At 54.8% G+C, this 12,313-nt stretch overlaps 1 protein-coding gene across 4 annotated transcripts; it reads left to right on the top strand.

Moving 5' to 3' along the window:
* Positions 1-1,292: 1,292 nt before the first annotated feature.
* Positions 1,293-10,332, top strand: SLC16A8 (solute carrier family 16 member 8). 4 transcript variants are annotated; one of them, XM_052789933.1, is made up of 5 exons: positions 1,293-1,553; positions 5,097-5,333; positions 5,844-5,987; positions 6,546-7,409; positions 9,714-10,332. In XM_052789933.1, exons 2-5 carry the CDS (start codon positions 5,105-5,107, stop codon positions 10,106-10,108), a joined length of 1,632 nt encoding a protein of 543 aa, XP_052645893.1. In that variant the 5' UTR covers positions 1,293-1,553; positions 5,097-5,104; the 3' UTR covers positions 10,109-10,332. The 4 variants fall into 4 exon arrangements, with proteins under 4 accessions (XP_052645893.1, XP_052645890.1, XP_052645891.1 ...); XM_052789930.1 differs by having other exon boundaries at positions 5,027-5,333; XM_052789931.1 differs by lacking the exon at positions 1,293-1,553 and adding an exon at positions 2,155-2,278 and having other exon boundaries at positions 5,027-5,333.
* The last annotated feature ends 1,981 nt before the right edge of the window (positions 10,333-12,313 follow it).

Raw genomic sequence — 12,313 nt, 5'->3', positions numbered from 1 at the left:
CACAGTGCTGTGGCTTTGGATGGGGCAACTGCCAGCCCAGGGGGCCAGGGTGGACATGGAGGGCACCAGGAAGACTGCATGACCCACCGCTGGCCCCCCCAGACCCCCCTCCCCGGGCTGTCTTATCGCTGGAAAGCAGCAAGCCCCCACTTATCAGCTGCCATGCATGGCCTGGCAGCCGTCTTCTCCTTGCCCGCTGCTGGACCGTGTGCCCCGGGGACACCCCGGGGGTTGCTCAGTGTTGGGGGGGAAAACGTTCCCCTGGGAGCTGTGGGGGTCCCACCACCGGGGATGCCCTGGATGTGCTGGGAGAGCCCTCATGGGAGAGGCGGCAAGGGAGGGAGTGAGAGCGACGGCCAGGGCTTTAGCCGATTAGCCTTATTAATAGAAATTAAACCCTGGCTGTGAGTGCTGCAAAGCCCCCGTGCCCCCCCCCCCAGCTGCCAGGAGGCTGAGGGGCTTTGGGGGTTTACAGTCCGGGTCTTTCCCTCCCCAAAACTCCACTTGGGGTGAGCCCCAGTCCCCTCCCTGGAAGTAAAACGGGTTCCCCCACATTCAGCCGGAGACTGGCTCATCCCCAGCACCCGCCGGACCCCCTTCTCTGTGGCAGCCACTGAGGGGGGTTGTTTTGCGGGGGGGAGGTTAGTGAGCTGCCAGGGGTGGGCTGGATCCGGCACTTCGAGCCATGGATGGCGGCGATTCCTTGGCCGGTTCACCTTGTCTTCCTTCTCTGCTGGGCACGTGGCTGGCAAAACCACGCCAGCGCGTCTCCATCCTTCTGACCGGCACCTGAGGAAGCAGCGGGGGGGGCTTTGAAGGCAGCCCCTTCCCCCATTTTGCTCCTTTACTGAAGCATGGGCCCCTGCCCTCATCCTCCACTGCCCCTCTCCCCGGCATCCTCCCTCCTGGCTGTGTCCATCACCAGCACCCCCATACCCTCACCCCGCTTTCTCCCGCCTCGGCCCCTCCAAATCTTCCCCATTCTGCTGCGGCAACGGCGAGGAGCCCCACGGCAGCGGGATTACCGGGGGATTCGGGCCGCGGCAGGCAGCCACCTCCTCCCCATTGGCTGGAAAAGCCTCTTAAAAGTGGAGAAGTGCTTTCTGCCCGCTCAGCGCCCGCCGGTCTCCACCGACCTGAAACCATAAGCGGCCGCTGACCCACATCTACGCTGGGAGCACTGTGGGGGTACTACCTGCACCCGCAGCAGGCAAGGGGGTCCCCCGTGTGGGGCGTCCCCCCCCGCTCGGATCGGCTGCAGGTGGCTTTGCTGGGCAGCATCGAAGCCGAAGGGGGATTAGCTCTCTTGTGAAGACGTAGTTTGCCCCGAAGGAAGGAGTGGGGCACAAGAGATCGCTCGACGGACCCTGGATTCCCGCAGGCATTGCTCCATGCCCGGCTGACGGTGTGCCCACCATGGAGCAAAGAGCCAGCAGGACCATCTAACCGGGTGCCCTCATCTGGAGCCGGGAAGTGCCGGACGGAGGGAGAAGGGAGTGCTGCCAACGGGTCTGCTCAGCCCCTGTTCGGGAGGTTGTCGCTTTGTTGCGCAGGTCAGTGGCGCAGAGGGGATGTTTCCATCCTGGCACCGGCTGCCGAGGGGTCAGCTCATCCCAGGTGCTCAGTTAATTCTCTAACGAATGCTTTCCCAGGGTGTCGTCTGCGGGCTGGGGAGGCTGGTGGCATGAATCGTGGCCCTTGCGTTTAATAAACAGACCCCCCCACACCCGTATTTTGTGGAGGCACTAGGAGCTGTCCTAGCAATTCTGCGGACCCTCCTGGATGCAGCTTGCCTGGCACAGCGGGGCTTTGCCGAGCATCGCCCAGCACCGGCTGCTCTGTGCTCCGTGTGCGTCCAGGGACCAGCAGCCACAGCAGAACCATCCCAACCTGGGCTTGTGACTTCTGGTGGCAACCCGAGTCTTCTCCTGGCACCCACCAGCAGCTAGCTCTGCGGCAGTGCCTGCTCTGGCCCGCCTGCCTGTGATGCACGGGGAAGGGCAGGTGCCCATGTTGATGAGCTTTTAGATGCATGTGAACTTACATGTGGTATTTTTACCTGTGAATAAAGCTCCTTAACTGAGGAGGAAATAATAGCAAGCTGCAGAGTGTGCAAAGGCAGGTGCAGGGTACATGGCGTGACCGCCGTGAGCAGAAGAGCTAGCAGATGTGCTGCGGTGTTAAGAACAAGGCAGCTCTGAACTGCCTGGCTCAGAGCTGGGATAAATCCCGAGCAGAGCTGTGCTATAGCGTATTGGCCTTGGAGGCATCTCCACAGGTGAGCTCCTCCGGTGCACCTCATCTTTTTCAGCCAACATCTAGCTGCAGGCAGGTAAAAGCCCTTTCATGCCTTGCTGTACGGTTCTGTAGCACCGAGCAAGTGGCTCCTGCAGAGGTACCCACCCAGCTCCAGACTCAGACAGCACTGATGGATATTTGCCTAACGTGCTCTTCAAAATCAGGCGCTGTTGACTCCTCATTGACAGGTGATGCTACAGAAATCGCTAAAGAGCATGCCACAGATGGACAAATATTTTCTTGCTAGGAAGCTGGGGGAAAAAAAAGATTAACTGCAATGGTTTGATTGATTCATTTCATTTGTGGTGCAGGATGAAATCAAGAAGAGCGAGGCTGGGAGAGGGGCTTGGATAAAAAGGCTCAGGGTATTTTTGGTGGCAGTCACTCTTATTTGAAGTAGCTATGTGCAGCAGATGGTGCAGTACCAGCACTGATTGAGAAATCGTTGTGCTTTTGCAGCAGGTCACCTTTGGTACAGCTGTACCTAGCTTGTCAGTCAGGTGGAGCTGGGAGAGGAGCAGCAGGCAGGTAATGGCAGAAGCTGAGCAAGACCCTTCAGTCTGGCTTTCTGGGTGCCAGAGATCCAGATAACACCAGAAAGGGGGTGGGGGGGGGAGGTATGGGTGTCTGGAGAGTGTATAATTAATTTTTTCTTCCTTGCAATGATTCTTTGCCTTGAAAATGTCTTTATAGCACCCTGTTTTCAGTTCATGCCTCTGCCCCTTGCCACAGTCCCTGAGACCTGGGATGGGGGGAGAGACTGGAGTAGCCGCGGTTCAGCCTGAGAGCTGTTAGGATATGGCCATCCAGAAGAGCTGCCCCAATCCATGCTCAGAGCCAGATCCTGCTCCCTTTTTTTTTGGCTGATGGGGTCCTGAAGGTTTGGGGAGCTCTGCTGCAGGGACCCATGGTGGTGGCAGACACCTGGGTGCTGCACTGAACAACCCCCCCTTTGCGTTTTCAGGAGCAAGGGTCTCCCAGGGAAGGGAAGGAGGGATACCGCCGAGGGTGGCTGGTGACTCTTATCCCAACCTTCCCTCCACAGGTCAACCTTGGCTTGGGCACCTGATTAAAACCAAGTGGCCAAGACCATTTTGTGCCTCCTCCAGCTGAAGCACTGTGGGTGCAGGTGCCCTGTCCCTTGCTGAGGGGTCCAGAACTGACCTAGTTGGCTTTTCTTGCAAGTCCCTCCTCCAGCATCCCCTAAACTAGTTTTAGACCCCTCTCAGAGCAATTCCCAGCCCCGTTTCCAGCCTTGGCTCTGCATGCTGAACCTCCCACAGCCTGAGAAAGACCAGTCAGTTGCTCTCCTTTTCTGCAAGATTCAGGGGTGTCATGGGGTAGGACCACCTCTTGCAAAGCAAGGGCCTTTACCCCAACTTGTGCCATCTGTACTTTTGCCTAAAGGATTCGCACTTGTTTAACGTGCAGAGCCACAGCAGCTATGGGAATCAGGTCAAGTTGTCCCCATTACTTGAAGAAGAGGGACTTCTTTGAGAAATGCACCCAGATCCAAAACTCCCAGGCGCTAGCCCTGTGTGTCCCACCTATAGGAGTGTCTTTGTCCCCTCAGCAGTCTCCAGTCCATATGTGACCGCTGGCATTTCCCACAACTGCCGGTGCCAAGGGAATGGGGACATTGCCGACATCTCATAGTCCTTCAGCCGAGGGAGCTGGGGAGGAGAGAGGACCCATGCTGGGAGTGTGCTGCCAGGCAGGACGGTGACAGGGCAAACTGGACCTGACAAAGCCCAGCACAGGCATGGAGAAAGCCCCCATGTTTTCTAATGCCTGTCTGATGCTACTGGGGAGCACGTATAATCAAAGTCCAGTGATGGTTTTGCATATGGGTGTGAAAATAAGCCTGGCTGACCAAGAAACTGCCGCCAATGGTGCTGGAAGGGGTATGGCAGAGACCTGGTACCTAGGGGAGAAATAAGAAAAACATACCCACAGCAGCCAACTGGAACAAAATTCCTGTGCAGCTTAATAGCCCCAAGAGCGACTCACAAGACATCCCCTCTAATTCCCTTCTTCTCCCCCCCTTTAGGCTTTGTTCCGGCTCCTCCATGTAGGTACAGAGCCCTAATCTCTCTGGCATGCAAATAACCACCGGTTTGCCGTGCTCTCCCCCTTCACCCATTTTCTAAATCTGGCTCCTCACGGCAGGGAAGGGAGGGAGAAGGAGAAGGCTGTACACCAGGGCCTCCCAGACGAAAGCACAGCAGGCTTAATGGATCTCCTGTGCCTCACCGCTGGAGGCTTCTGTAGCCGGGCAGGTCCCGGAGGGCTCCCAGCTGGAGCAGACCAGGATGGGAGAGGCTCAAAGGAAGATGTTGGGAGCTGAAAGGGGTTCATGTTGCTGGCTTTTACTTTGCACCAGCCTGCAGGCAAGGCTGGATATGGAGCAAGTGGGGTGCTGCGGATCCTGATGCCCCACCACATCAGATGCAGCCCTCCAGTCTTACCTGGGAGCTGTGACCCTGCTCGGCTGCGTCTGACCAGGGGTTATGGAGTTGTGGGCTGCCCCAAGCTCAGGGGGGGCTTCCCACCTCTGCCCAGCTGTGGCTTGACCTCGCAATCTGAAGCAATTCTGCCTTACCTGGCAGGATGAAGGTGCAGAGAGATGATGTGGTCCCCCAGTGAGGCTCTCGGAGCTTGGAGATGGTGGGCATGGAGAGAAACCTTGTAGTAAACATTTGCCTGCTCTGCTCTTCTCTTCTTGCAGCGCCTGGAGATTTCTGTCTCTTTCTCTCTCTGTTGCCCTTCCTCCTCCCGGACTGCCTTTCCCCTCCCAGGCTAGACGATGGGGAGACCTGACCCAGAGGAAGGGCAGCTCCCAGCTCCTGTGAAGCCCCCGGATGGTGGCTGGGGCTGGATCGTGCTCCTCGGCTGCTTTGTGATCACCGGCTTCTCCTATGCCTTCCCAAAAGCCGTCAGTGTCTACTTCAAGGAGCTCATGAAAGATTTCCACGTGGGCTACAGTGACACAGCCTGGATCTCCTCCATCATGCTGGCCATGCTCTACGGGACAGGTGATGCTTGGACACACTTTTCCCTCCCCAACTTGTGCCTTCCCTGCCCTGCTACGGGCCCAGACCATGTCCCCATGGGCTCTCCTCACACTCACTGGCCCGGTCAGGAACCAACATGCAGAATACAATTGTCCCACTGCTTCTTTTCTAGAAGTGTGCTGCATTTCATGTCCCTGTTTCCTCTGCCCCAGGAGACCTCAGGGGTCACCCCATCTGCCTCTCAGACCGTTGACACGGTGTTTGCTCCCATTGCTGAAGTGCTGCCTCTATCACACCAAGCCCTTCTTGTTCCCAGGGAACAGGGGGATGAAGGCAAGGCAAAGCAGAGGTCTCCACACCGCAGCCTCTCTCCCTTGGCCGGGCCCAACGGACGTGTATCTAAGCAGCCAAGTAGTGATCTCCATCATTAGTGTTCCATCTTCCCCGAGTGCCCTGCTTGGGCTGGCTGCCCCTTCCCAGTTCTTTTGTCTCCTTCTGGTCTCCTACTCCGCCTCCTCTGCTTCCTCCCAGGACCAGTATGCAGCATCATGGTGAACCAGTTTGGCTGCCGGCCCGTGATGCTCATCGGTGGACTGCTAGCTTCCTCTGGGATGATCCTGGCATCTTTTACTACCAATATCATTGAGCTTTATCTGACAGCTGGCGTGCTGACAGGTGAGAGCCCCAGGAGTTGCGAGGCAGACACAGACTTACCTGGGAAAGAGCCATGACCATGTTGTACCATCTCCCTTTAGCATTACCATATCTAGCATCAGGTCCCCTTACCTATTCACACCTGCTCACAGGAGGCTTCTAGTCCTGAATATTGCACCTGTGGGAGATGCATCTGCTGGATCTAAACAGGCAGGGCCTGGGGTTGAGGGAAGAGGGACAGAAGAAACAAAAATGATGCTCAGTGGTCGTGACAACTGGGGTGGCATCAGTATATAGTGGTAGGGGAGAGAGGCACAGGTCCTGTTTAAGGCAGAGGTCCTGTCTAAACATGGCCACAGTTACCTGATTCAAATACACTTCAGGTAGACAGGCTAGTTTAGCCCTTCTTCTCTGGGGGCAACCCTCCAAAATGAAGGAGCGGAGGCTTGTGGGGATCACATGCATCCCATCATGGCACTTCAGGACTAGGATAGCCTGAGGGGAGTTTTCAGCTTGTTGCAAACCGTGTCTCACGTTCTTGCACTCCCTGTCTCCCTCCTGGCTCTCACCCTCATGTAGGTCTGGGTATGGCGTTGAACTTCCAGCCCTCGCTGATCATGCTGGGCACCTACTTTGACAAGCGTCGGCCTCTTGCCAATGGACTGGCTGCTGCTGGGAGCCCTGTCTTCCTTTCCTCCCTCTCTCCACTGGGGCAAGTGCTACTGGAGAAGTTTGGTTGGCGAGGTGGGTTCCTTATCATGGGGGGCCTTCTGCTTAACTGCTGCACTTGTGGGGCTGTCATGAGACCCCTGGATATGGGCATGAAGCGGAAGATGGAGAAAGCTCAGGACAAATATGAAGCCAAGGAGATGCTGCCCATAGGAGGGAAATCAGAAGAGGGAATCAGCTCTGCTGATGGAACCAAGAAAGCCAAGAAAGCCAAGAAGAAGCCCAAGAAAGGAAAGAAGCTTCTGGATTTTAGTATCTTTTCCAACCGAGGGTTTATCATTTACACTATTTCAAAGTTCATCCTGGTCTTAGGTCTCTTCGTGCCCCCCATATTGCTGGTCAACTACGCCAAGGACACGGGTGTACCAGACACAGAGGCCGCATTCTTGCTCTCCATCATTGGTTTCATAGACATCTTTGCCCGCCCAGCCTGCGGCATGGTGGCAGGTTTGAAGTGGGTTCGCCCTCATGTGGCGTACCTGTTCAGCTTCTCTATGCTCTTCAACGGCTTGACAGACATCTGCAGTGCCAGGGCTAGCAATTACACGGGGCTGGTCATCTTCTGTGTCTTTTTTGGCATCTCGTACGGCATGGTGGGAGCACTGCAGTTCGAGGTGCTGATGGCCATCGTTGGCTCCCAGAAGTTCTCCAGCGCCATCGGGCTGGTCCTACTTATTGAGGCTTTCGCGGTGCTCATCGGTCCACCCTCTGCAGGTAGGTCTCTTGCTGCAAAACACAGATGGTTCATTTGTTCATTTGCCATTCCACGGTATTGGGCATGGGCACGGTACTTGAAGAAAGACCCTACTTCTCAACTTCAGATTTCCTCTGGAAGCTGAGATCTGAATTGAGAGCTCCCAGTCTCACTCCATGCACCTCAACACTGAATCTGAGCAGGGGCAGAAAATGGCAAGTAATATTTCTCTCTCTGCTTTGCTCGGAGGCCTGAGCGATGTCAGGCATACAGAGATATCCAGAGTGAGTGGCATGACTTCCAGTGTCCGTCAGTCCTGATCAGTGGCATTTCCCTCTCATGCTGGCATCCAGGTCTCTGCCTTAACTGTGAATGTTGCATAGAATCATGTTGTGGGCAGGGTCAGGCTCATGGTGCAGGCAAACCTTTGAGAGTCTTCAGTAGGACAAGGTGAGGGTCTTTCAAGTTCTCCTTGGTGTCCATGGCCTTTTGATCAGTGCTGTGAATAATAATCTCAATTTGTGTTGGCCTCAATCCCAAGGCACAGGCGTTTTGGTGTCAAATGAGTCAAAACAGTTTGTAGAGCCACCTGAGGCATTTGCTGTTACTTTTTTTTAAGAGGATTAAGACACTTACAGCTTCTCAACCAGTCTAGTCTAGGTCACAGTCCCTGGTAAGGTCCATGCCCCACAAACAGCCCAGAAAGAGGCTGTTGAATGGGGAGAGACCCTTCACCCAAGAGATTGGTGTAGGTTACTGTTAAGTGTCTGATCAGGTCTGAGAAAGCCAAATCATGCCAAAGGCTTATTTCCAAATGAAGTGCAGTTCCCTGCATGTGCGATTTGCGAGGAAGGGTGAGGGACAGACCATGGGCAAATCCCCGGGCAGGAACCACTCCGCTCCTTCCCGCGCTCCCTTCCTTCAGCTGCAACATGTGGGCTAAAGCCCATCAGTGAAGACCTCTGTGTGAGTGATCTTTTCCCCAGCACATACCGCCAGTAATGAGCAAAACCTGCCCTCAACAACTCCATCCAGCTCTCAGGTAAAAATCAGCGGCCAAGAGAAGACTCTCTTGATGTTAATGATAATTTATGTCCCATCTTACAAGCTGTGGGGCAGTCGGCAGTCCCAGGCCAGGGAGGGTCAAGAAATACGTGTCTCAGAGGCAGCTGCAAAGAGATCGTGGGGGGAGAGGAGGATTTAACAGCTCCTTGCTCCAAGGAGCAAGGCACGCCAGTGGGTGGTGATGGGGGACATCCCTTAGCCCTCCTGCCTCGGTTCAGCTCTGCCTTGGCACGGTGCGCACACAAAATGGGATGCAGCCGGTGCAGGGTCACCAAAGAACGGTGTTGCGGGGAGCCAAGTCATGGTTCCCACCTCTCCTCCCCAAGCAGGACCCCCCTGGTATGAGAAGCTTGAGTGTGCTGGCAAACCCGACAGCTCGGACTTGGGGGAGCGGTGCTCGGCTGGAAGAAGGGGGTTGAACAAAGTGGCTTTGTTTAGTGTAATCCTCCTGAGCTGCTTCCCACTCCATGGGGCTGAGGGGGTTTGGCACAGGATAAGCTGCACACACGCACACGCGTGTGTGCACGCAGGCTCCTCGCTCGCCGGCCGGCTTGGGTGACCAGGGGCACATTCACCTGGGGAGGAATTTGCCGCGTGTCTCCCATGACTGCTCCGGAGCGTGCCCTGGGGCTGGATTCAGGTCATGCACCACAGCGCAGCAGGGACCGGGGGGGGTCACACGCGCAGTCAGGAGCACACGGGACCGGGACGAAGCCTCTGGTCACCTTGGTCCCATCCAGACTGCCCTGCACCGAGGACTGGGAACCCTCCCTCCGTTGACAGCTTGGGTGCATTTAGAACATGCATTGAGAACGTCTCTTTGGCAGAGAAATCATCAGGTGTGGGCCAACCAAACGGATTTCTCTGCCAAAGAGATGTTTCTTCTCCCGTTCTGAGTGTTTTTCTGACATGATAGCTTAAGAAATAGCAATGCCTTCTCAAATTTTCTTTCTTTTCTGAGACTGGACAAGCCAAATCCTTGGAGGCTCGTCTCACCTTGGCAAGAAGAAAATGGCCCACCATGACACGAGACCATAACATCAGTGTGTCACAATTGTTTAACCTTGTTCAAACAAAGGAAGACACCAACAACTGCACAGTACTTTTCCTGGTGGTAGAGTGTGGGTCTTGCCCGGGGTGATTTTTAGATATTCAGGCTTCTTGCTCTTGACAAATGAGTTCTCAGCCAAATGCAGGTGCTGTCCATGCAGGAGTTTGTAGGCTGAGGCTAACTGGCTCATTTCTTCTCCAACCATCAGGCCGCTTGGTTGATGCTCTCAAGAACTACGAGGTGATCTTCTACCTGGCAGGCTCAGAGGTAGTGCTCTCTGCTCTCTTCCTGGCCATGGCCACCTACTGCTGCCTGAACCGAGGGAAGAAGAAGGAACCTCCCCCGGAGAAGAATCCCTCCGCGGGCGGCGGGAGCGACACCGAGGAAGCAGAGTCCGACGTACAAGAAGCCGAGGAGCACAGCAGCGACAACCACCAGCCGGTCCACAGCACTGACAAGGCCGTGGTGGTGGCCAGCGAGGAGGCCAACCACGTGGCAGAGGAGCAGAGCAGGGAGGGAGGAGGGTGTCCCGAAGGGGATGGGGAGGTTTTGGCACAAGACAGCTGCAACGCTGACCAGATGGTGGAGAGGGACAGGTTTTAGCCAGGGCAGAGGAACAGGGATGTATAAAACTGGCCTTGTTCGCATGCACCTCAGCGTGGGAGGGTGGGTGGGATACGGGGTGGAGAAAGCTGAGACAAAAGCAGATGTAAGAGGGAGAGGTGTAAGAATAGCTGGTCCTTATGTACGTATGTCCACGTAACTACTCAGTGATAAGTTTACTTGCATCCTGCACCCATGCTGGTACAGCACAGGCTCAGAGCAGCCCAAACACCAAAAAGAAAAAAAAACAAACAAACCTTCTTTCCTCAGTTCCAAACCAGCCCTGGAGAAAGTCTTTTGAAGAGGCTGCCAAGGACTCTCCTTTTCCTTCTGCATTGTCACAATACAGAACACAATTAGAGACTCTTTGTAATCAGATCTGGTACGCTTTGGTCTGGTGTCAGTGTTTCCTCTGCCCCACTTCCACGGTCAGGATAGCACCAGGCTAGCTGGCAGTAGGTTTAGGAGATGGTGTAACTCGTAGCTATCATCCAGGCCACCTCCAGCTGCAGCCAGCATGGAGGTAGACACCGCATTCCCTCCCTCGGGCACTGCCAAACCAGTGGGACACCAGCTCCGACCACCTCATCTGGAGCATCTTTTGTGGGCGGTAAAGCTGGGACAGTGACACGATGCTGCTTTTCCAAGTAGGGAAGCGCTGGGTTAGAGGCCGCTGCTGAGGTGCAAGAGGAAGACGTCTAAGAAAGACTAATGCCATTAGGTGAGCAGCCATGAGATGGAGCCTCGCCGACAGGAATAGCAGCAAGCCAGCTTCATCTAGGCTGAAGTGAGTCCTGTTGGCGTGTGAAAGGAACAACTTGGTCCCTGTGGGGGTGGGAGTTTCAGGGCAGGTAAATAACCATGTCCCAAGTGATTATCCACTCAGCGGGAATGGCACCAGACGCGTGTACGTTTTCCTTTTTTAAATAGAGAAAACCCCCTTATGTAAAGGAATCAAAGGTAAGGCAGAAGGACAAGCCACAGCCCCTGGGTGCCACTAACGAGGGTGTTGGAGCACGTGGTAAGGCAGGCATGACTCCCTCACCCTGCTGCAGTGGTGGATTTCTAGACTCAGAGAGGACAACCTTCCCTGGCATGCTTAAACCACTCCTAATCTGCTTTAGGACTGGATTTTTTTTTTTTATAAACACCCCTGGCCAAAGCCTTTTCTTCCGGTTTCCTGAACTGCTTCACCTCAGGGGCCCTGGGGGAACCTGTGACTACAGCAAGGGATCAAAAACTAAGCAGAGTTTTTGGGCCCATCAAAACAGGCGTTTCATTCCAGTCCAGACTGACTACAAATTAACGGGTAACGGGCGAAGCCTGCAGTACCCATAAAGCCATTTAAACCCAGTGGGGGAGCGTGGACATGAAGGAAAGGGTTTCATTCTAGATGCTCCCAAGGCAAAAGCAGTAAATGATGAGCAAAATAAAGCTGCTGAAGGATGTCAGGTTAAGAACAGACATAAGAATTGGAAAGTGGAGGGGAGACAGTAAACGCCATGGGGTTGTGCCCTGTCCCACCATGGCTCACACCACCATTGTTAGCTCTGATTGTGAGCCAGTCACAGCGGTGACTTTGGGCTTTTTCCTAATCAAACCCACTTCGAAACATCCCAGATCAGACTAAGCACCACGACAAACCCCAGATGCAAAGCTCTGGGAGAATGAGAAGCAGCAGCAAGGGTGATGGAGCCCTGTAGGCATTCATTCACTGCTCTGGGAGAACGAGAAGCAGCAGCAAGGGTGATGGAGCCCTGTAGGCATTCATTCACTGCTCCGCAAGCTTGCGTTCTCCCCTCCACACAAGGTAAGATCACCGCTTCTGCTCTGCTTGGCCAAGTTGCTCTGCAGCTCTTCCCCAGCAACCCCAAACCCCCTTCCTCCAGACCGGGTTTTTCTTATTCACCAATATGCCCTCCAAGAAGCACCTCACAACTTCCCAGAGGTCCGAGGTCCAAAGCATGAAACCAACTGCCCTTGTCAGCACCAGGCACGTCACCAGAACAAGGTGCCCTCTGTTTCCTTGTCACCAGTCAACATTTCCCACTAAGCCTCCCACCCTTAAATCTTTTCACAAAAGCACATAAAGGCCCTTAGGGCACAAGATCTCACTACAGACGGTGCTGTAAGATACCCAGCCCTCTTCCTTCCCCTCCATCAGTCAGGTTGCAAAAAACCTGGCTACGCCACCTTCCACTTTGG

Source organism: Harpia harpyja, chromosome 6 (genome assembly GCF_026419915.1).
Source record: "Harpia harpyja isolate bHarHar1 chromosome 6, bHarHar1 primary haplotype, whole genome shotgun sequence".
Taxonomy (NCBI): domain Eukaryota; kingdom Metazoa; phylum Chordata; class Aves; order Accipitriformes; family Accipitridae; genus Harpia; species Harpia harpyja.
This window is presented reverse-complemented; position numbering and strand designations above follow the sequence as displayed.